Raw genomic sequence first — 24,876 nt, forward strand, 5'->3', positions numbered from 1 at the left:
GGCTTTTTTTAGAAGTAATAAAGAAAAGGATTATTTTTATAATTGATAATAAAACACAAATAATTAACAAACTACAGTATCTCTGAGTCTGTTTTTTGAAGGGGCTAAATAATTATTTTAAAAAGTCAGAGAAAGTTTATTAAACTGGCTTCTTCAACCGGGGTAAAAGAAGAAAATAATTATATTTGGTTGCCTGGGCTTTTGCTAACAAAAATGGTTTGATGTAGCATTTGGATTTTGTTTTCTTTACCTAAGACAGGAGTTATGGAGAAAAAAGAGATTATGTTTTATTTAGAGATAGTAATAAACTGAACTTATTTTTAACCTTCTTGGATTGAAGGGGAAAATTACTTCTGTTTTCTTTTATTTCTTTTTTCCCACTCTCTCTTCCCACTACTCCCTTTTCTGCTTTTTTATTTTTCAATTGGTATTTTTTCTAGTTTGTACTGACTTTTATTCATTTCATTTAAAATTCTAAATAACAATATGTGGAAAAAAATGAATATATTTTAATTATTTATAAGCTGGTTAATTTTTTAAAATAAATCCTATATGTAGATATACCTATTTGACCATATCAGTTCACAGTAACCAAGGAGGAGATTTGTTAAAGAACTCTTTTGTTCAAACGTATTACAGCTAGTCTTCAACTTACAACTACAACTGAGCCCAAAATTTATGTTAAGTAAGATACAGTAGGTTTAAGTGAATTCCCTTTTTACTACCTTTCTTCCCACAGTTGTTAAGTGAATCACTGCAGTTGATGAGCTAGTAACCCATTTGTTAAGTGAATCTGGCTTCCCCATTGACTTTCCTTGTCAAAAGTTTGCAAAAGGTGATCACATGACCTTGGGACATAGCAATGGTCATAAATGTGAACCAGTTGCCAAGCATGTGCATTTTTATCACATGATCATGGGGTTGCTGCAAAGCATAACTGTGAAAACTGATCATAAGTCACATTTTTCAGTGCTGTTGTAACTTTGAACAGTCACTAAATTAACTGATGTAAGTTGAGGACAGAGCGAAGAAGCAATGAGATCAGATGAAAACACCTCTGTATTGTAACATCAGCTTTCCAGCTGAATTTTTTAAGGAAATTAAGCAACAACCTTGAGGTCTCTATTAAGTCTTAATAGAGGAATGTTAACACTTGAGGTAAACAAGCTCCACAAATTGATTATACCTTTAAACTACTAGTATTTTCAAAGAAAGCGTGAACTTTGGCCATGATCATTTTCCCCATATGGAAACATAGAAACATAGAAGTCTGACGGCAGAAAAAGACCTCATGGTCCATCTAGTCTGCCCTTATACTATTTTCTGTATTTTATCTTAGGATGGATATATGTTTATCCCAGGCATGTTTAAATTCAGTTACTGTGGATTTATCTACCACATCTGCTGGAAGTTTGTTCCAAGGATCTACTACTCTTTCAGTAAAATAATATTTTCTCATGTTGCTTTTGATCTTTCCCCCAACTAACTTCAGATTGTGTCCCCTTGTTCTTGTGTTCACTTTCCTATTAAAAACACTTCCCTCCTGGACCTTATTTAACCCTTTAATATATTTAAATGTTTCGATCATGTCCCCCCTTTTCCTTCTGTCCTCCAGACTATACAGATTGAGTTCATTAAGTCTTTCCTGATACGTTTTATGCTTAAGACCTTCCACCATTCTTGTAGCCCGTCTTTGGACCCGTTCAATTTTGTCAATATCTTTTTGTAGGTGAGGTCTCCAGAACTGAACACAGTATTCCAAATGTGGTCTCACCAGCATTCTATATAGTGGGATCATAATCTCCCTCTTCCTGCTTGTTATACCTCTAGCTATGCAGCCAAGCATCCTACTTGCTTTCCCTACCGCCTGACTGCACTGTTCACCCATTTTGAGACTGTCAGAAATCACTACCCCTAAATCCTTTTCTTTTGAAGTATTTGCCAACACTGAACTGCCAATACAATACTCAGATTGAGGATTCCTTTTCCCCAAGTGCATTATTTTACATTTGGAAACATTAAACTGCAGTTTCCATTGCTTAGACCATTTATCTAGTAAAGCTAAATCATTTACCATATTACAGACGCCTCCAGGAATATCAACCCTATTGCACACTTTAGAGTCATCGGCAAATAGGCAAACCTTCCCTACCAAACCTTCCCCTATGTCACTCACAATTATATTAAAAAGAATAGGACCCAGAACAGATCCTTGTGGCACACCGCTTGTAACCTGACTCTGCTCAGAATACTCGCCATTAACAATAACTCTCTGATGTCTATGCTTCAGCCAGCTGCAAATCCATTGAACTATCCAGGGATTAAGTCCAATCTTCACTAATTTATCTATCAGCTCTTTATGTGGAACCGTATCAAAGGCTTTGCTGAAGTCCAGGTAGGCAATATCCACGGCACCACCTTCATCCAACACCTTTGTGACATAGTCAAAGAAATCAATGAGATTAGTCTGACATGATTTGCCTTCAGTAAAGTCATGCTGATTTGGGTCTAATAAGTTATTGTTTTTTAGGTGCTGATTTATCCTCTTTTTGAGTAGAGTCTCCATCATTTTAACTACAACTGATGTCAAGCTAACTGGCCTGTAGTTACCAGCTTCTTCCCTACTGCCCTTCTTGTGAATAGGCACAACACTGGCCATTCTCCAATCCTCAGGAACTTCTCCTGTTAACAAGGATTGGTTAAACAAATCAGTCAGGGGGGTAGCAATGACAGATCTGAGTTCTTTAAGAACTCTGGGGTGGATGCCATCTGGACCCACTGCCTTATTTATCTTTAATCGTTCAAGTTCAAGTTCTATGTTTTATTATTGGAATATAGTAGCTGTGCTTTCAAAAATAACCAAGATTTTTTTATAGAGACATTACCAGAAAATTATCATATTAAATAAATGGTGTATACAAATTATGTGTTGCATATTTTAGATAGCATCTCTAGATAGGTTTCCAAAAGCCACTCTTGTTATAAAGTTTTCAAGAAAGTTAAAAGATTACCAGAGCATCTGTAATCTTTCTACCATGCATTTATTTAAAACCACCTTTAAAAAGAAATTCAGGGGGTGTATAGAGAAACCTGCAATTGCTTTTAGTTCAGCTTTGTTATTATTTCATTGTATAATAATAAGTTGTAATATTTGTTTATATTTTCTTAAGAAAAATTTATATAACTACTCAACTAACTCACATTGACTCTAGACAGCTTACAGAAAGATATAATTTGAAAACATCTATGTGCTTAATCAAAATATACCTAAACTCCAATGTGATAGCAAATAAAATATCAGTTAAAAAAACAAGAATAATCAAAATAGCAAATAAAAAACCCTACAGTGGTACCTCTACTTAAGAACACCTCTACATATGAACTTTTCTAAATAAGAACCAGGTGTTCAAGATTTTTTTGCCTCGTCTCAAGAACCATTTTCCACTTACAAACCCAAGCCTCTGAAACTGTAACTGGAAAAGACAGGGAGAAACCTCCGTGGGGCCTCTCTAGGAATCTCCTGGGGTGGGGAACAGGGCAAGAAAAGGTGTGGAGAAGCCTCCATGGGGCCTCTCTTGGAATCTCCTGGGAGGAAACAGGGCCTCCACCCTCCCTGTGGTTTCCCCAATCACACACATTATTTGCTTTTACATTGATTCCTATGGGAAAAATGGCTTCTTGCAAACTTTTCTACTTAAGAACCTGATCACAGAATGAATTAAGTTCGTAAGTAGAGGTACCACTGTAAATGGAAAAAGGTAAAACATTAGATGATAACCTGGCTTCCTATAGAGATATTGTTTTTGGTCTTTTGTCTCCAAGACTCTTTGTTTATACCACCAGTTGTATTTCCAAAGGCCTTAGAATGAATGTACGTAAAGATCTTGTCTGATATTTTAAGCCAGAGGTCTCCAAACCCCACATCATGGACCAGTAATGGTCCATAGCATACCATAAATTTGGCCATGCTAATGAGTGAAGCCCCCATCCACCTGTGTGTGGAATACCAGCAGCATGTGAAACCCCTCCAATCCATGGAAAAGTCTCTCTCCAGAGAACCGTTCCCTGACACTCAAAAGATTTGAACTTTAAGGCCAGCTTAAACTGGAAAAGCAGCCTTTCCCAGTGAGTCTTTTTTCTTATCTGCTGTAGCAAAAATTAGAAGACTGAGAAGAAAACCAGGAGAAATGTCAGTGCCTCATTCTTTTCCCCACATTAAAGACATGTCTGATATCCAGGTGGCAAGAATTACTTTTTGACTAAAATGTGAGATCTGGGTAATCGAGTAGACTGAATATCACAAGATGGCAACCTTTCAGTAAGTTGCTATGAGTCATTTTGTAGGAAGCTGAAAATTGTTGGTATTGTCTTCAGAGAGGGGTGGCATACAAATCTAATAAATAATGCTTGGCTGCATAGCTAGAGGTATAACAAGCAGGAAGAGGGAGATTGTGATCCCCTTATATAGAGCGCTGGTGAGACCACATTTGGAGTACTGTGTTCAGTTCTGGAGACCTCACCTACAAAAAGATATTGACAAAATTGAACGGGTCCAAAGATGGGCTACAAGAATGGTGGAAGGTCTTAAGCATAAAACGTATCAGGAAAGACTTAATGAACTCAATCTGTATAGTCTGGAGGACAGAAGAAAAAGGGGGGACATGATCGAAACATTTAAATATGTTAAAGGGTTAAATAAGGTTCAGGAGGGAAGTGTTTTTAATAGGAAAGTGAACACAAGAACAAGGGGACACAATCTGAAGTTAGTTGGGGGAATGATCAAAGGCAACATGAGAAAATATTATTTTACTGAAAGAGTAGTAGATCCTTGAAACAAACTTCCAGCAGACGTGGTTGGTAAATCCACAGTAACTGAATTTAAACATGCCTGGGATAAACATATATCCATTGTAAGATAAAATACAGGAAATAGTATAAGGGCAGACTAGATGGACCATGAGGTCTTTTTCTGCCGTCAGTCTTCTATGTTTCTATGTTAATAATAATAATAATAATAATAATAATAATAATAATAATAATAATAATAATAATAAATAAATAAATTATTATTATTATTATTATTATTATTATTATTATTATTATTATTATTATTGCAAAGTTTTGAAAGGTAAACAAAATGTCAAGTGTGTCCCAGCACTGCCTTTCATCTTAATTATATTTGCAGAATGGAAAGAGCGGGATATATCTTAAAAGAATAATGGGTTGCTATAATATCAAAATTGACCCCTTCATTTACAGAATAAAGGCCATGTTACTTTTATAGTTGTATGTAGATCTCATAGAAATGTAAAGTGCATATGCGAGGCAAATATTTATGTCATACTTAAGCTGTTATTTGGGAAAAGAGAGAGATGAAAAAACGAAGAGAGAAAATTTTGGTGCCCAATATGTTTGTATTATTTAAACTGTGTGTCTGCAGGTAAACTCCAAAACATTGATTGGATGGAATATTGTTACTGACAGAACAGTGATGAAATAGATCCCACTGAGTAGCTCAAGGCCTCAGCTGTGAGCATTCCATTCCCTTTTCCCCAGAGTGTTTTCCGAGGGTTACAACGATGGAGATATCCATAAGAATCCTGGTGTGGGCCTGGCAGGCCTGGCAAAGCCTTTACTCCACTGTGCCAAGCAGCTGTTTCCCAATGCTTTGCATTCTTTCCCCCTGGGTGCATTGCCATCTCAATAGACTTATTCGTTTCCCAACCTGCCATTATTTGAGCATCTTTCCCAACCTGCCATTGTTTAACCCCAAAGGTTTAAGCAGAAGAAGAACACTAAGTGGAAGCAGGTGACTGAACACTTGGCTCCTTGTTGTTGACCCAGTTGACATACTCAGGGCTGTACGTTTAAAAATAAATGCTAGGATGCTGAGCTTGCTGAATATTCATGCCAAAGTCACGAGATTCCAGCCAGAGACATCAATGTATATCTGAGTACCACATTTACAAAATATAAATAGCATTTGGCTCTCCTCCCCTCTTCAGTTGACATGTGAACAGACAGCTGAAGGCTTATCCTCAGTGCACTGATGTCTACTTTAGGACTTTCTCCTATTGTTGGGCCTGTGATATTAACCCTGATGTTACAAGGGTTCTGACATGAGTGAAGTTACTAGGGCTTAGGTACAAATTGATGTCTATCCCATGCAGGTTACAAGTCAGTCAAAGAGCCAGAGGCAAATGACTAAATATTATAGAATACAACAATGAAATGAACACATGGCACTGAAAAACTGGTGTTGTGTTGGTTTTTAACCAGCATTCCTAAAGAAGTCATAATCTTTAAACCCATTGACCAAACCAGACATCTTTTAGGTTTGGTCCTACTATTCATTCTTCCTATTTTTTTTAATATATCCAAAACTACAATCTTTTGTATGTCGGTATTCCAGTTTAAATGATTCTTGACAAATGTATCTTTTTCTTTTATGTACGCTGAGCATCTGCACCAAGACAAATTCCTTGTATGTCCAATCACACTTGGCCAATAAAATTCTATTCTATTCTATTCTATGCTATTCTATTCTAAATACATACACAGGAATTCCAACTCCATAAAATTCCTTCCCTCATTTTTTAGGATTTTTAAAGATAGCTCTAATGCACTGATCCTTTAAACCTAGCTAAGTTTTATTGGCATCAATCTTAGGAGAGGATTAATTAATTAGTATAATTTTTATTCATGTTGATTTATTTCTATTATTTCATTACCAGGCAACCTGTGATTTGTTGGATCACTCTTTCAGATATTTGCAAGCAGTTTTTGTGTGGTGACTGGAGATTTACCCGAGGAACTGGCAACCTTCCCTACAAAACAACCCAGAAAGGAAGTTGCGAGTCCAAATCTGCTATTGTGATCCCACCATCACCCAAGTGATCCGCATTGACTTTCTCCTGAAAGCTTCCCGAATGACTTGTGTGGAGGTGTTAGTAAACGCCTAGAGCAGTGATGGTGAACCTATGGCACGGGTGCCAGAAGTGGCACGCGGAGCCAAATCTCCCAGCACGCGAGCCGTTGCTCTATCTCAGCTCCGGCATACATGTGCATACCGGCCAGCTGATGTTTGGCTCGCACAGAAGTTCTGGGAGGACATTATTGGCTTCTGGAGGGTCCCCAGGCTCCAAGGAAGCCTCTGGAGCCTAGGGAAGGTGAAAAATGGGCCTATTGTGCCCACCTGGAATTGGAAAATGGGTTGTTTCAGGCAATTTTCACCCTCCCCAGGCTTTGAATTATGGATGTGGACACTCACACAGGTGAGACAGTGTGTGCGCACATGCTTTTGGCACCCAAAGGAAAAAAAGGTTTGCCTTCACTGGCCTAGTCACCCTAATCTGTGAAATTGATGGAATATAAATTTAATAATGTTGTAAATGAGGATCACGTGACCATGGCAGCATAGTGGTGACGTTGAACAGCAACCTCACAAGAGTATTGAAACAACTGCTTTTTCAACAATGAAGTGATTACAGCTGCCCACCCAACCCCAACTGAATGGCTCATGGGCTGCCCTGAAGCACAGCTCCCCAAGTCATCCTGAACACTGCTGCTGTATAGAGGATCTTGTGGACGATTCTAGGATTTTCCCCAACCCAGGAGTGTCAGATAAACTAAGGGAGCAGAGTTTCCTTGCTAATAAATTGGAACACCTTCAGTCCAGAGACAACTCCCTTTCATGGAGCTTTCCCCCAGACTGGTCTGTTGATCATCTTCACTCAAAACCCTCTGACTGGAAGCCCCCTCTTGTAACCAAGTTTTGGAATTGGGCAAGACATAGAAACCCTTATAAAAATAGTTGCTACTTAGTGCTACTCAGAAGCTAAGGGACATATCTAGTATGCCTCCTTCTATTTTTCCCTATGGCAACAATCCTGTGTGGTAGTTGAAAGTGTTAAGACCAAAGTTGCTCATGCATCTGCTGCAGCTCAGGTAAACTAGAATATATTTACACCTGCTCCCAATCCACCAGCTTAACTACCAGCTCACAGATATGAAGTAATTTCCATAACATATTATATATACTGTTGTACAGGTTTTATCAGTAACAGCAGTATTAAAAAGGTGAATCATACTGAGCAATGATTATAATCAAGTGTTACACTTAAGGGATGAACAGGGATTAAAATCTGAGAGTGCAATGCTTACGTACTTTAATTATTTCTCTTCCAACCTACCAAACATTGATAAACCATGAACCTGGGATCACGGACAGTGATGTAATATTACCAGAGGGTGTGGTGGTGGGGAAAGGTAAAATAGGTGCATTTTTTTCTCTTCTGGTGAGAAAAATCCTTCAGGGTATTTTCACTTTTTTAATGGTCTCTTTAACCTTTGCAAGCTTTTATTATTTATTTTATTTATTACTTAGATTTGTATGCCGCCCCTCTCCGAAGACTCGGGGCGGCTCACAACATGTAGAAACAAATCATAAGCAATCAGACAAATTTAAAATATTTAACTATTTAAAAACCCCGTATGCTAACAGACACACACACAGACATACCATGCATTTTGTCCAGTAATGTGTTTCACTTACCTTTGCTACCAGATTGGAGATGTGCGAATGTGTGTACTTGCTTTGCTTGTTTGCTGCTTCTATGCATGCACAGATCATCCATGATGATGTGCGGGTGGGTGGAGTCTCCTGCCGCTACCAGTTCTCCTGAACTGGTGCGAACTGGTAGCAACCCACCGATTTTGTCCCTTATCCTAATTAGCCTTTAAAAATGCCCCCCCTCCCGTAACAGTTTTTGTTTATACAATCTAGAAGCTATGGAGGGCATAAATGGAGTACCTAATTAGAGTACCAGTTATATTCTGACCCTGAAGAGTTCAAAATAAAAGACCAAGCAACTATTGAGTTAAAAGTTTTATTCATTCAACATCTCACATTACAAATATTTAAAAATTATATGCATACTGCTATAAATAGTCATTTGCAAACTATTTAATAACATTAATTTTCCACTAGCACTTCAACAAATGAACTCTCTTAAAAAAAGAAACTTGTGTTATAACTTAGAATAGAACATACAAAAATATGAACTTAAATTGTGAAAATGACTTTAATAAAAAATGAATTACCCTTATTTAAAATGCTATAATAAATACTACAACCTCCCCATACACAGTAAAAACTATATGGAAATTCAGCCAAGTAGTACAAGTAACTGACATACTTAAATAACTTTTCCTTCTGATAATATGAGCATTACATTGGGGAAAACATATTAGGGATTAGTAAAAACTAGACACCCACTTGCTAAAAGTTTCACTTCCAAAAAATATAACAAAAGAATCTGATGAAAATTATAAAAACTAATTATACTTTAAATTTTAAAAATATAAAAAATAAAACAGTTGAATACAATATTGTCCCAATTCTTACAATGCTATCAATCACAGTAGCTTTAAAATAAGATAATAAAATAAAGCAAATGACCAAAACCTCTTTTATTCCTTTTTTTAAAAAATAATCTCAAATTTACATTAGTAGAAAGATTGATTTCTGATTCTTTTCTTTAGAAACACCAGCAAGAAAGAGGATTTACTAGAACAGTAGAAAATGACATTTTTAAATGTCTGCAATTAAAAACAAAGAATTACACTGCAAAGATCTTCCAGAAGTCTGAAATAAGTATTGCACATAACTTGAAGTTAACTTGCCACAATTCATCACATTCAAGTTTTAAATCACCTTTTAAAACAGAAGGCTTTAACTCTTCAAGAAACAAAAAGGGGTGAATTATCAAGTCTTTCCAACAGCATCCTTATAAAACACTAAAGTCATTCACTGCAAGTTTTAGATTTGCGTTCTGCAGAGGTCTGTGTATGGAGAAGTAGATACTATATACCAAAAAAGCACGGGGCAGTGGGGTTCTTTTACATATAAAATAAATCAGAAACACTTTATTTTACATTGCAAAAATAACCATGTAATTACTCTGTAACTACATTGTAAGTACATGGCCAGTGCCATGCTTCTGAAAGAAAATGACATGCTTGTTTACACCCCTTTAAAATAAAGTGATACCCTAGGATTTTTAAACTAATTACATGTTAGTTATGCTTGGAGTGACATGGCAACTCCACTTTCCATGTAATCTGAAGGACATATTATATTAGCACTATTTCGAGTACAGAGTAATAGAGATAATCATTTATGCCCTGTAAATTGAAGTGTAACCAAATAATCTGTAAACACGCTTTTCACACAATCACCACAAGTGAATATTAGTAGAATAACATTTTTTTTTAATATTAGTCATGCATACTAACATTACATGCCCACCATTGGGCAGGCTTGAGTTTATTTCCTTAAATATGATTTAAAAGCGCAGACACATCTCTGCAAACACCTAACATCAATTTGTTAAGATTAAAAATGGCTAAACATTCACCAAAAACATCTGCATTTGTGTATTATTTTTAAAAATCTATTAAGAAGCAGTAGACAATTTGGGATGTTACTGTTAAACTTCTACTCTATGTTTATGCATTAAATTTCAAGAGTCTAAAGACAAACTCTCATTTGTCACTTTCATGCTTTTTAAAAATTTCTTTTTATGTCTGAACTTTACATATAAGTATTTCTTAAATTATATGTACACCAAATACCTGGTGCTGGGCTAAAGATGTTTAAGCAACATGCTTTCTTTTCTCTGCAAATTCTAAAATAGCATTGCCAGTGCACAACATCCATAATTCAAAATGTATGCAGAGCACTGAAATGTATAAAAAGCAGAATATAAGAAAATAAAATTTATTAAAATTATTTATATTAAAAAATGAAGTATATGAAGATCTCTCAGTAATAAAAGTACAAAAAGCTACTCTTTGCAATATGAAAAATTGAGGTATTGCATAAAGAGATATCCCGTCAGTGAAAAGTGTGCCTAAAAATGCTCACTGTTGGAAAAACAAGATATACAAAAGTAGTGCATAACAAATATACATTATGTGCATGACAAAATAAGTTAGCTACAAAAACACTGTACCGAAATTCAGCAGGTCATGTACAAAGGGAAAAAATTATTATTCAAAGCTACTTCTCAAACAGTGTTATTTCTTGTAATGGTAACCCATCTCACCTGTTCACTGGATAGGATCGGCACAATAAGACACCCCAAGCCACCTACAAGCATTTTTTTAAAAAAATTAAAAGGAATATTCCAACTATAATTATGTACTTCAGAGAAAAAGGTCCCTGACAGTCTACAAAAGAGCACTCTCCATTTGCATTTCCTGTTGTCAATATTTGCAGGGATTCATTAAAAGGAACTCCCTTTCTCTACTTGACAAGTAGACAGCAAATGTCTCCATTTTGACCTTTGGAAATTAACAAGGGTATGTATCATGTACTGAAAACCAAACTGCCTCTGATAGGTAACTGGCGATGGAGGAAAGGGGTGGGGAGGAAGAGAGCTTACAAAGGGGATGCTTTTTCTCTGTAGCTGTGCTTAAGCAAGTCTTTGGTTTAAGAGTCTATGGTGGTATCATGCCAGTTTCAGATTCCAACTGGCTTTTTCTACACACTGCTACAACCCCGTTACTGTGGTTAAGAGATGGATACATTCCCTCCTATCGATTTTCTCCAGATTTACAGAGCATCAAGTGTATTTCAATCTAATCAACACCACGCTGTGCCTTAGCTTTAACATATGTTCCCTACTTACATGTTTATAACACTTCATGCATTACTCAGCAAGTTGGAGTCCTGCGATGGTTTATGTTCTGTGCTAAGTCCCAAATATATCTATGTAATTTTGATCAGGATTCCTTTTACTCACTTGCCCTCTGTTGAAAGACAAGCACGTCCTTTGCAGACGGGCATGCCTATTCATTCAACCAACGTCCCTGGAAACAAACTTTACTTTGCCCTCTTATAAATTGCTAGGTTACAACTTGGTTAGGAGGTTAGAACTGATTTCACATCCCAGAGTAAGCCCAAGAAGCAGACAAAATTTGATGCGTACTGGAAGAGTGGATTAATAGAATGGGGGTGGGTGGGAATAGGGGTGGGGTGGGATTAAAATGTACTCTTGAGGTATATCTTTAGGTACTTGTATTTCATGTCAAAATGGAGAGCAAAGGCTGGCCTCTGATTTACATTAGTAAATTAGGATATAGAGTTCTATATAGCCATCAAAAATAAAATCTATACATTTGTTCTTCAGGAGAGGACATGCCAGTTCACTAGTTGTCATTACTTTAGCTTTGGTAGGATTTGTAGGGCTGTATTCTGATAATGAAATTTCTTTCAAAACAACAACAACAACCACAATAATAAAGAATAAGTGCACTCCCCGCCCACCCACCCCAGTTATAAACTGACCCAGGATTTACATTCGGGAACTTTAAAAATGTGATTGCTTGGATGAAGAACACAGATCTAAGCTCTGCCTACTCAATTGGTAAAAATTTGAATGTGGTGGGAAGTTGGAGGCACGGTGAGACACAATACTGTGCTAAAGATTTAGCTTCAGAACCCTTACATCAAACAAAAAGAAAAAAAAAGAAACTTAATGCTGCTTTAAACCTTGCTCATGCATTTTTGTTGCTTTAAACATGCTCTTTTCTGTTACTAATTTAACAGCTAACTGTTTCCTTTGCTATAAAATCATCGGTGGCAAGAAAACAGGCTTCCCAGAGGCTTGGCTAGGGAAGGGGGCAAGGAGAAGGAAAGGGCGGGTCGGTTGGACAAAGTGTCAGATAAGATTCATAGTGTTCCTATCTCATGGTTACTTTAATAAAAGTAGTCTATTGATTTTTGTTATTAGCAATAATTTAATTAAAAAACAAAATACTCTATTGTTTCATTTCTCTTAATATTGTTCTTTCTTCCTTCAAGAAAAGATAGCAGGAAAGCAGTGTCCTCTGGGGAACCAGGCAGGTAAGAGAACCTGGCTTCCATGCACTGTGTTATCCATAGGAAATAGTTCCCCATAAAGTTTAATGACAAGATTCTACAAAATACCTATAGGATTATAGGCCATCCTTTTGTTACACTATTTTTAAGTTACAGACTACAACAGCAGGACATGCTATCTTGAGTAAGAGGGAATAGGAAGGGAGGGCAAAGGAATCGGGAGAACAGAAGAGTGCACTTATTTTGAGGGCCTGCATATGAACACACTGCAGTAATCACTTAGTTCCAGCGGAATGAAATATGTCTTGGGCGATCTCCTCCCTCTTTCACCAGGGGCTTGTGGAATTCCCTGCCAGCGCGTGAATGGATAGCAGCCCAGCAATATTCACAGTAATACTGCAGACAGGTCACATTAGCACAGAAAAATGGAGCAAACTTTCCACCACAACGGGCCCCCTGACATTCATCACACAGCTGATCATCCAAGACATATGGCTTAACTTCCACCTGTGATGAAAGAAGGAGAGAAAATGTACACAGTTCTTAAGTTTGGCCTCGTTAGACAAAAGCATAGCCCAGGTGTGTGTGTTTTTTCTCTTCATATATTTCTACCATCCAACAACAGATACTACAGATATCTTAGTGAACACCCTCCTGCGCAGTAAAAAGACCCCCACCCCCCTAGGACTGACTGAATAAGGAAAGCAGTAGCTTTCCCCTGTTGTATGGTTTCCATCAAAAGATGTAGCAAATACTGCACTAAACCCTGACAGGCTGGCTTCACTTTTCAGGGGGGTCCACCTCACCTCACCCTTCAGCCATTGTCACTCAAATGTGAGAACAATAAAATTGGGGTCTGGACTCTATCTCATGTTCTGAATTTGTGTGGAGAATGCAAGAAATAAAAACCCCAGGTAATTATATTTCCTTTGGCGAGTTATATTGCATAAAGCTACCCTCTCTATGGATTTACCTAACCCTCTTTTAAAACCATCCCAGCTTGTGGCCATTACCACATTCTGTTTAAGATGGCATAATATCTACCTACAAAAGACACTTCCCCATTATTTAAGATGCCTATCAAATTAACTTCAGGCTTCACAATATATACTTTCTACTGAGGCAGGTGCTTATCTGATAAAACAGCTAAAGACCTTTCCCAAATGTGTTGGGTTTTACTCTGATTATGCCCATTATTTAAACACTTCACTGGGGGAATCTGATTAAATTAATAATTGTACTAAATGGACATTAGTTAAATTCCGATCACGTTGAATCACTCTGAAGTACAATGAGACATTCCCTGGGAATTAGAGATTTACAATGTTTTGGTGAAATTAAATATCTACCCCTATTCTTGATTTAAAATTCATCCATAGGAATTTTCTACATAAACAGCTTCACAATTTGGAGGATCTACAAATGGATGCCCTTGAATTTTTTAAAAAAAGATAAACACTGAGTTATCTAAGGATCTTAGCATTGTTTTGTAACTTTGGCAATGAGCAGATAGGGGGAATCAATTTCCAGAATTCTCCAACCATCATAACTATTGCTGAGAATTCCAGATATGAAAGTCGAAACACCTCGATATTGCCAAGGTTGGAAATATTGAATTATAGTGCAAAGGAGGTGGTCCGATCAATATGGAAATTATCTATCTATCTATCTATCTATCTATCTATCTATCTATCTATCTATCTATCTATCTATCTATCTATCTATCTTCTATCTCATTTGTCTATCACTTCTACAGAACAAAACATAAATTTACCATATTTGAAGATATCACAGTTCCAGAGGGACATGTGGACCACAGAATCACAAAAATGACCCAAATCAGAACAATTGAAAAGTGCAACTTATTCCTACCATTTCCACCATTAGAAGGTAGGAGACTTGAACCAAATTCATTTGCTATTTGAAATAAATTTCAAAAGACATACTGTATCAAATAATTAAAATTTAACTGCCAATGTAAAAATAAACCAATTAATTAATCCTGACTCCATTTACACACCATTTGAATAAATGCTTTGGCTATAAATGACAAGATTGTCTGTGACGGCCCCGACCATTGGGAACCAGTTCCCCCCGGAGATTAGGATTGCCCCCATCCTCCTTGCCTTTCATAAACTTCTTAAAACCCAGCTCTGCCATCAGGCATGGAGGAATTGAGACATCTCCCCTGGCCTATATATTTTATGCATGGTATGTTTGTGTGTATGTTTTATTTTTAAATAAGTTTTTTTTAGTTTTTTAATTATTACATTTGTTACTGTATGTATGAAAACATATGTATGTATGTATGTATGTATGTATGTATGTATATTTACTATTGCTGTGAGCCGCCCCGAGTCTACGGAAAGCGGCGGCATACAAATCTAATTAATAATAATAATAATAATAATAATAATAATAATAATAATAATAATAATAATTATTATTATTATTATTATTATTATTATAAATGTGATTTAACAACTGTGTATATATGTTTATTTATTTATTTATTCAATTTTTTTAATGCCGCCCTTCTCCTTAGACTCAGGGCGGCTTACAACATGGTAGCAGAGCCAGCATATTGTGTATATATGTATGTATATATAAAATATCTGTAATTGTTAAAGTATGGAAGTATGGAGGTACATTCTGAATTTTAAGAAGAAGCATTTAAGGAATCCTTGATCATATATCAAAATCTAAAATGCAGAAACAGGAGATAAATTTCTCTACATGTATATGTGCCAAACAAAGCTGCAATAGCTTTAACAATAGCAAGATTTCCCTACTGGTATGAATCAATTCACCTTACTAAAAGCTATGGCAGAAATATTTTAATTTCATGCTTAGATGTTTAGACTCTATTAGCATTAGTAACATATTACATATCCAGAGATAGAACATTACGTGCCTTCCAAAATGGGAGGACAAGCCACACAAATCAATATTCTTTTTATTTTATTCTATCTAAGAATGGCATCATTTTAAATTGCTGGGTTAGAATAATTTAGTTGCCAGAAAAACACTGTAGCAAAAATTGAAATGGTTCATAACTTCTTACACCAATTTTCCTTACCCTGAATATAACTTCCAGTCAGCTTTTAGCTTGGAATCCTGGGAGTTAAAAATCTCAGCACATATGGAGGGCATAAGGTTGGGGAAGGCTGTCTTATACAGTGTCAAAACAACATGTTTCTTTCCAGCATATATGTCAATATGATAAAGGAGAAATGAACTTATGTTGCAAAGACAGTCTTAGTGATGCTGACTTGGACTGTGAAAATATGCTGAACATTAATAGAGATGGATGCTTAAGTAATGGACTATTGTTGTTGTACAGATTATACTGAATTAAAATAGAATGTGTGCAAGGAAACTTACAAATCCAGCAGAAACATACTGGAGCTGCATAACTTTAGCATTGATAAAAGCAGCTGCCCCTTCTACTACAAAGCATTCGGGCAGGGTGAAAGAAAGGCTAATAGTAAGCAAGTCATGCAGATGTAAAAGGATAACACTAAAAGTACAGGCTTATTTTCTGTGCCGCTGGAAATGGCTCTAAAGGGAACAACTGGTTTTGGAGTCAAAAGGCAGTTTAAAAAAAAATCAATTATTTGATATTTTGGATGACTGGGAAGGGGAGCATTCCATTTAAACAGTTGTTTTTGTTGTTCCTGTCATGAACTGGCACTTATATGGACATAAGCCAACAAAAGAATGCTGTGTAATAAATAGAATATGCTCTAGTACTTACCCGTTTATCTATCTCTCCATGTTGCAGCTGAACAAAGCGGGCACTGATAGCAGCTATATAACTCTGTTGATTGGAAAATGCAACACGCCCAGCTCCTTTTGGGTACTTCAGTTCAGGGTCAGTATCAATTCCAGCATAGCAAACTCCTCCATACAGCCGATCCATTATCATTGCAAGCTCCACTAAAATATAGTAACAACAAATATGCATATGAATCCCCATTTTTTTCCTAGGCTCTGGGCAATGGAGTTTCTACTCTTCTATCTAAATGCTGTTCTTCTATATGACAATAATGAGAATGTCAGCAAAAGTTAGTTAGCAAATTTCCACATCAGAAATTCCCAACAGCAAGGTCACTTGGACAAAGTCAACAAACCATTTTTCCATACCTGCTCGCAAGGGTCGTGGGACTCCGCCTACAAAAATGGTTTTACGTGGATCCAGAGGTTGTGAGCCATCCATCACAAAATCACTGTCGCTAAGATTCCAAGGTCGGATCTGAACCTGCAAGTAGAAAACAAGATTTTATATACAGTTCCAATTAAGAGTCAGAATGGATTTTTTTCCATAGCACTAACGCATTATTATTTTCTGTCTGAGCATGTATACCAAGCAATGAACATACCTAATACATTACTCCTGCCTCCTATTTTCCCTGCAAAATCAACCCTGTGAAGTCACCCAGCTGGTTTACATGCCTAAGTGAGGCCTACAACCCATAGTAATACAGTCACATCCCAGAAATAAAGAGAACAGAGTAATTCCATATTCCTCTGCTGTTATTTAGCCATTTGCTTCAACTAACCCATTAACAGAAGTGTCATCTGTGCATGCACATGCTTGGTCAAATGATAGGAAATCCTCAAAGAGGCCTTGCCAGCTTCTAAGAGGGGATAGCACCTCAACTTTACAATCAAGGCATTCAGAGGGGACTTCAGTCGCTTCACAAAGCTTCCCTTTGAATGAATCCCAGACCTTATTAAATAACCATGAAGGTACTGAAAGGAACCGCTGAGAAGAGGAATTGATTTAAGGAGCTGTTCACAAGTCCTGGTCATGTTTCTATTGCATTATTTTTCCCTCAGATTTATTTATTTATTTATTATTTAGATTTGTATGCCGCCCCTCTCCGCGGACTCGGGGCGGCTCACAGCATTGAGGTGTGCTGAAGGGATTTATCTTTTAAGTTACTACAAAGTTGAAAAGCTGCTCAGATTAATGTCACACGGTACCAGTAGAACTGGAATGATAAAGTGGACTTGAAATATACTGCTTTAAAAAAAAAAAAAGATTCAAAGAGCTGCAGAGGCCTAGTATTTAGTCTGCAGGTTGGAGATGCCCAACACCTGCTTGACCATCAAAATAACCATGTAAGTATTCTACAAAGCCTCAACAGCTTCTAATAGATAGAATTAACATTCCCTCCCAAAAAGAATTCTCCCAAAATTCTTCCCTTTATGCTTCTCCCTTTCATTTGTCTAGTTTTTGGCTTGAAGTGAGCGCCAAATGTGCATGAAAGAATTTGAAAAATAATCCACACTGAGGGAGAGGGCAGGTTCTCATTTTGAGACCCAATGGTAAATTATAGTGCAGGGAGGAATTAGGACCTTGAACTTGCAGTTTGATAAGCAACAATTAGCCATTAGTTGTGTAATGCCTGAGACTCATTTGTTCAAGGAGAAAGAAAAGGCAAATTCTGTGCCTCCTAAGTGAAAAACCACTTGCGCATACATGCTTCTCTAGTATATGAATAAAATTTACACACATAATTTGTAGTTCATTTTGTAAACTTCATATATATCAAAGCCACATACTGGTTTATCTTTAATCGTGGGGCTGGAAACACACAGGTAGAGTTTTCCGTCCTCTTCAATACATGCATCAATCAAAGCCTGTACAGAACTTTCATCTTGGAACAACAAAAAGGCATATCCTAGACAGATAAGAAACATGATTTGTTTGCTATGCACTGTATATGATGTACTGAAATTTTGTGTGTACTTAGATGTGATAACCATGGGGGGGGGGTAGAGGGGAGGAAAATCATGGACCCATACTTTTTAAAAAAGGGAATCATTTTTTCAAAATAGGAGGAGTAGCTATAGGTCTACTATACTAAAATGCTATTATTAAAGAGATAAAAAATAAATTACAAAACTTCACCCGCTTCTTCTTTAGAATGAAATTTAATATGAATGTCACTGCTTTACTCTACAGAGAAAAAATAAAAGGGGGATTAAAGAAACTAAAAAATTACAGGGGGAAGAACAGAAAGGGAAGCATGTTGAACAGTAGATAAAAAGTTTAAAGTTTAAAAAAGGTAAAAAAAAAAAATAGACAAACAGTGCCAACTGGAAGATGAAAACTAAAATGAAGTCAAAACAGGAAAGACAAAATCCTTCCAATAAGAAAAAGGTGGACTAATGAACACTTCATGTTACTTTATGGTTAGCAGTAATATTGAAATATGATTTTGTGATTGTGGTATGTAATAGAAAATGTATTGAAGAAACAACATCCATGTTAAAATCTCAAATGATAAAATTCACTCCTTGAATCATAGAATTGCAAGGTTCATACTATCACATCCAATTCTATGTTCCATGCAAGAATCCAGACTTAAAGCATCTATGGCAGATGGCTATCCAGCCCCTATTTGAACAGATCCAATAATGAGCCCATTGCTCTTCCTATTAAAACCCTGCTGTTCTGTTCGGGTCGTATGCGACCCGAAGCCAAGTTTGAGTCCCTGTAAAAAATTTTCCCTGCATATCTGAAACTTGAAATTTCATGCTGGTTCATCATTTCAGGGGTTCTCTCTATGATAATTTTTTTGGGGGGGTGGGGGGCTTAGTTTTTGCTGAGCAAAAAAAGTTACAAATCTTATGTTCGGGTCACATACGACCCGGACCGAAAACACTTCATTTGAAGTGCTTATGTTTGGTCAATTTGAAAACTTTTTTCACTTGGAAAGTAGTCTGAACATTTCTGCACACAATGATATGAAAATTGAAATGAAAAAATTAATCCTTATTGGTTTATTTTGCACATAAATGTGCCCCCCCCCCGTTTTTGTGATTTTTTTTCAATTTATGGATAGTTTTGCTTGCAAAATCCATTCTATTTTACTGGAGTTGGTGTGGGATTGGTAGCTTGAACATTTCTGAATATAAGAAAAATATAAAGGAACTGAACAAAATGATTCTTACTGGTTTTTTAACATCAGAAATAAGGCCTCCCCTCCCCCCTCAGCTGCTTGCAACCATTTTCACTTTTTATTTTTTTATGCTCCAAATCCGAAATATTCTTTAAAATCTTAGGCATTCATTTACTCAATTTAACAATGCTGACCATCAAAAAAATATTTGTGGGGGTGGGGGAAAATTTTTTTTTCTGGGCAAAAAAAAAGTCACACTTAGTCTGTTCGGGTCATATAGACCCGGACCAAAATGATTTTTTTTAGGCACTTGAATTTGGTCTTTTTGAAAACCTTTTCAACTAGAAAACTAGTTTGAACATTTATGAACATAATGATATGAAAATTGAACTGGAAAAATTGAGACTTATATTTTTATTTTGATCAAAAAGCCCCTCCCCCCATCCTTTTTTAATTTTGTGTCAATTTCTATTTTTTAAGGCTACAAATCCCTAAGGAATTTTCCCCAAAAAGGTTTGATATACTAAATTGAACATTTCTGAATATAAGAAAAATATAAATGAACTGAACAAAATGGTTCTTATTGGTTTATTTTTGCCACAAAAGGGCCACCCCCCCTCGGCCTTGCTGTGTGCCATTATTGTCACTGTTTATACATATTTGTCTAGAAATATTTGGAATATCCTTTTGAAAATCAACCACATTGTAGCCAGAGAACTAATTTTATGAAACAAATCCATTTTACTAAAAAAAAGTATGTAAGTTTGAAATTAACAGCATAATTTTTATATAAATTGAAATAATTGAGGCATACTTTATGTGCAAAATAAACCAATATGCATCAATTTTTCCAGTTCAATTTTCATATCATTATGTTCAGAAATGTTCAAGCTACCAATCCCACACCAACTTTAGTAAAATAGAATGTATTTTGCTAGCAAAACTATCCATAAAGTGAAGACTATTTAAAAAAACGGGGGGGCGTGCATTTCATCAACAAAATAAACCAATATGCATCAATTTTTCCAGTTCAATTTTCATATCATTATGTTCAGAAATGTTCAAGCTACCAATCCCATACCAACTTTAGTAAAATAGAATGCATTTTGCAAGCAAAACTATCCATAAATTGAAAAAAATTTCACAAAAACAGGGGGGGCGTGCATTATATCCGCAAAATAAACCAATAAGATTTACTTTTTTCATTTCAATTTTCATATCATTGTGTGCAGAAATGTTCAGACTACTTTCCAAGTGAAAAAAGCTTTCAAAAAGACCAAACATAAGCACTGCAAATGAAGAGTTTTCGGTCCGGGTCAGGGTGACCCGGGAACATAAGATTTGTTACTTTTCTTAAACAGAACAGCAGGGTTAAGAAAATGTCCTCTACCACTAAGAAAATATTTTCATGAGGAGGGATAATACCATCTTTCAACTAACATAGCTTTTATAGAAATGGTTACTGTTCTGAATAATTTTAGAGAAGGACAGGATACACAAATTAACAAAAGTTACCTTTAGGAGGAAAATACGATTTACTTTCAGCTTTATGAGGCCAATCTACAATCAGTGGGCCAAAACGACGAAAGCTGGCTGTGATCTCATCTGCAAAACAAAGACGGAGGGAAAAAAATTACTTGTTTTAAAGGGGAAGTGTCTTAAATAAAACAGTTTAAGCAATTTGATGATAACACTCAGGTTATAACTAGGCAACCCAAATACGCAGAGATAGCAAGTATTTTCAAAAAGAAAAAAAATCTGTGAGTCCAAGTACCGTACATATTTAATAAAAAAGCAAACAGTTTAAATATCAAAGCTGTGGTTTTAAGGTTACAAATAAAGATTTGCAGCAGCCCACTTAAAGTAATTAAATGACTGAATTTGAGCAGTTTTTACTGCCAAGCTCCAGGCATTCTCCCACAGCTAACATGCAGAGTTTGCATCAAGAGCAAGTTGCTCAGCACAGACTTGCGAAAGATGGGGAGAAAGGGAAAATAATGTAGCAGAGCCTAGCCATGCCCACTGCTGACGTCATAGGCTTAAACTATCTGTGCACATCATCTGAGCTTGACCTCAGACTATCTTCGGCAGCACTTGCTGGAAGCGATTATGTAACTGCTGCAGAGACCAGAATGCAGATCTTGTTAGCAGAAAGAAAATGCTTCAAAGCCTTTCTTCAATTTCTAAATTCAACTCAGGTGATCTGCACACTACTTAATATTACCCACAAGGACAATTCTTTTTAAAATGCACCATGGAATTGTTTCACTCAGTTTAATTTCAAAATAAGCTGGGGATCTAAAGCTATTTCGGGAACAGACTGAAATGCTATTTATACACAACACAGAACCTGAAAAATTATTTGATCTGCCCTCCCATATGCATTTTCTATTTTACTTAAATTTTTCCCCAGACATTTGGGGGGAGGTGTTCTATAAGCTTGTGCCAGAGTTTATATCTTCATAATCTGATGTTTTTATCATGATGAAAATAACAAAAATATTTATCTTGGGGAAAAGGAAATGTCATAGATTTTTTTTAATGCATACAGCTAAAATTTATAGTTATTGCCAAAAATACAGGATTAAAAAATTGAGATAGAAATCCCTAAGTATTTATTTACATTTCTTTTCTTTTACATTTCTTTTCTTCAGTCTGTTATTTTAATTAGCCTAAAAATTAAAATAAAATAAGGAGATTCCCTTTGTCTAGTAGACTTTTAAATCAAGGCAAATATTGCCATCAGTTACAGTTAATGTTCATATGCCCAGCATGTTCCTTATGCTTAAATGGTTTTTTTTTCCAGCAGTAATTCATCCCTCTGGTGAAATATATGGTGATAGCAAAGAAATAATGCATTATATATTGTTCCCTTAAACAGATGAAGCACTGCACAGTATTTTAAATCAGATACTGACTAAAATGTGTGCCTATTATCATCTTCAAAATAAAAGACTTTCATAAAGAGTTTTATGATGTCATAATATCTAACTAAATGAAGCAAATGTATAAAACATCTCATAAACTGCAACCCACGCCTCCTTATCATTGCAATTCATAACCTAAAAGCTTGGATATTTGGCAGCTCATAGATTTATACAATGTATGCTGCCTGAAAAACTGCCCAAAGTTAGCTCCTGAGAATGCTACAATCTGGCACGATTATCCTCTTTTCCATAGGGCTGTACGTGGTCATGGATGTGCATTTTTGGCAAGATTAATATCCAAATATACCTTCGTCGATATCAGGTGGCAGACCACCCACAAACACCTTGCGGGAGTACCGTTCAACTCGCTCTCCATTCTGATGAGAGAAGCAGTGGGGTGATCCTAAGCCGCTATGGAGAGTCTGATCCCCACGTCCATCATCCAGAAACCCATCTTCCATTGGGAACAGGGAGGACTGACCTATAGTTGGAAAGACAAAATGTGTCTGTGTATGTGTATGCATAATATACATATATGTATGTCTCAAAACACACCAGCAGAATAATAGCTGCCTCTTTTCTTATTCCTACTCCTGTCACAAAGACCCATTATTAATTATACAGATATTACCTGAATGACATTGTACAGAAAAGCTGAATCTTGGTATCATTAAATGATGCACTATGCCAAACATGTCATAGAGAAATGTCAGTAGTTTTATTCCAAACACAGATAATATTCCTCCCCACCCCCCAAAGTATATGCTTCAGAAATTTTCTACATCAAGTAATTGTTGATCACACCCAATGATCTTGTGACATTGCAAGTACAAGATTTTAGTCACATCCATACTATCACACAGTTCAAGTAAAATATTCCACATCTATCTTATATTTAGATCTCACAATTCTTTGTCTTCATTGACAAAACAAGTAATAAAAAGGCAAAGAAAAATGTAGGAGAAAGACGGGATCCTCCTATCATTTTACCTATATTCTCACTGAGGTGGCATACTAATAGCGTCACCATACTTATATTCTCGAGAAGAATAAGAATGGCAGGTGTAATAAAACTGGACAATCAGTGCAAAAGAACAATTATTAGTGCTGAGGAAAACCAAGTTCCATCCCTCTTGGCCATGAAATTTGGTCACTATCCTCATATTGGTCTTGATTGATTGATTGATTGATTGATTGAATGAATGAATACTCTAAATTTTGTAGAAAATAGCTAGGAAAGAAATGTAATATATGTTCCAATGGTAAAGAAAGCAGTATTATAAGTCAGTTAATAGTTCCTAGTCCACAACTACCCGCAGATAAATTATTTATCAAAGTCTATTAAAACTGTCCTTTTTCAGGAGCTTATTAAATGTGATCAGAATACTGTGTGAATTTTTTTTTAAAGGAGAACAGGAATAGGTTCGCCTGGTGCACCAGTTGAGGCCCTATTTGGACAGGGAGTCATTGCTCACAGTCACTCATGCCCTTATCACCTCGAGGTTCGATTACTGCAACGCTCTCTACATGGGGCTACCTCTGAAAAGTGTTCGGAAACTCCAGATCGTGCAGAACGCAGCCGCGAGAGCCATCTTGGGGCTTCCCAGATTCGCCCACGTTTCTACAACACTCCGTGGCCTGCATTGGCTGCCGATCAGTTTCCGGTCACAATTCAAAGTGTTGGTCATGACCTTTAAAGCCCTACATGGCATTGGACCAGAATACCTCTGGAACCGCCTGCTACCGCACGAATCCCAGCGGCCGATAAGGTCCCACAGAGTTGGCCTTCTCCGGGTCCCATCGACTAAACAATGTCATCTGGCGAGCCCCAGGGGAAGAGCCTTCTCTGTGGCGGCCCCGGCCCTCTGGAATCAACTCCCCCCGGAGATTAGAACTGCTCCCACCCTCCTTGTCTTCCGTAAACTACTTAAGACCCATCTATACCGCCAGGCATAGGGGATTTGAGACACCTTTCCCCCAGGCTTATTATGATTTATGTTTGGTATGTATGTGCTGTTTGTTTTTTTAAAATTGATAGGGTTTTTAGTTTTTTCTTAATATTAGATTTGTGCCTGTACAATATTGTTTTATCGCTTGTTGTGAGCCGCCCCGAGTCTTCGGAGAGGGGCGGCATACAAATCTAATAAAT

At 36.6% G+C, this 24,876-nt stretch overlaps 1 protein-coding gene across 1 annotated transcript in view; it reads right to left on the minus strand.

The window, feature by feature from the left end:
- Positions 1-8,874: 8,874 nt before the first annotated feature.
- Positions 8,875-24,876, minus strand: part of CPEB4 (cytoplasmic polyadenylation element binding protein 4) — a 72,549-nt gene continuing 56,547 nt past the window's right edge. The window contains exons 4-9 of the mRNA XM_070739394.1: positions 23,035-23,208; positions 21,316-21,405; positions 18,458-18,576; positions 17,033-17,147; positions 16,644-16,825; positions 8,875-13,393 (exon numbers count right to left, since the gene is read on the minus strand). Coding sequence (XP_070595495.1) covers positions 13,166-13,393; positions 16,644-16,825; positions 17,033-17,147; positions 18,458-18,576; positions 21,316-21,405; positions 23,035-23,208 — 908 coding nt within the window. The 3' untranslated portion in view covers positions 8,875-13,165. The remainder of the gene's footprint in view (positions 13,394-16,643; positions 16,826-17,032; positions 17,148-18,457; positions 18,577-21,315; positions 21,406-23,034; positions 23,209-24,876) is intronic.

Source organism: Erythrolamprus reginae, chromosome 2 (genome assembly GCF_031021105.1).
Source record: "Erythrolamprus reginae isolate rEryReg1 chromosome 2, rEryReg1.hap1, whole genome shotgun sequence".
Lineage (NCBI taxonomy): Eukaryota > Metazoa > Chordata > Lepidosauria > Squamata > Dipsadidae > Erythrolamprus > Erythrolamprus reginae.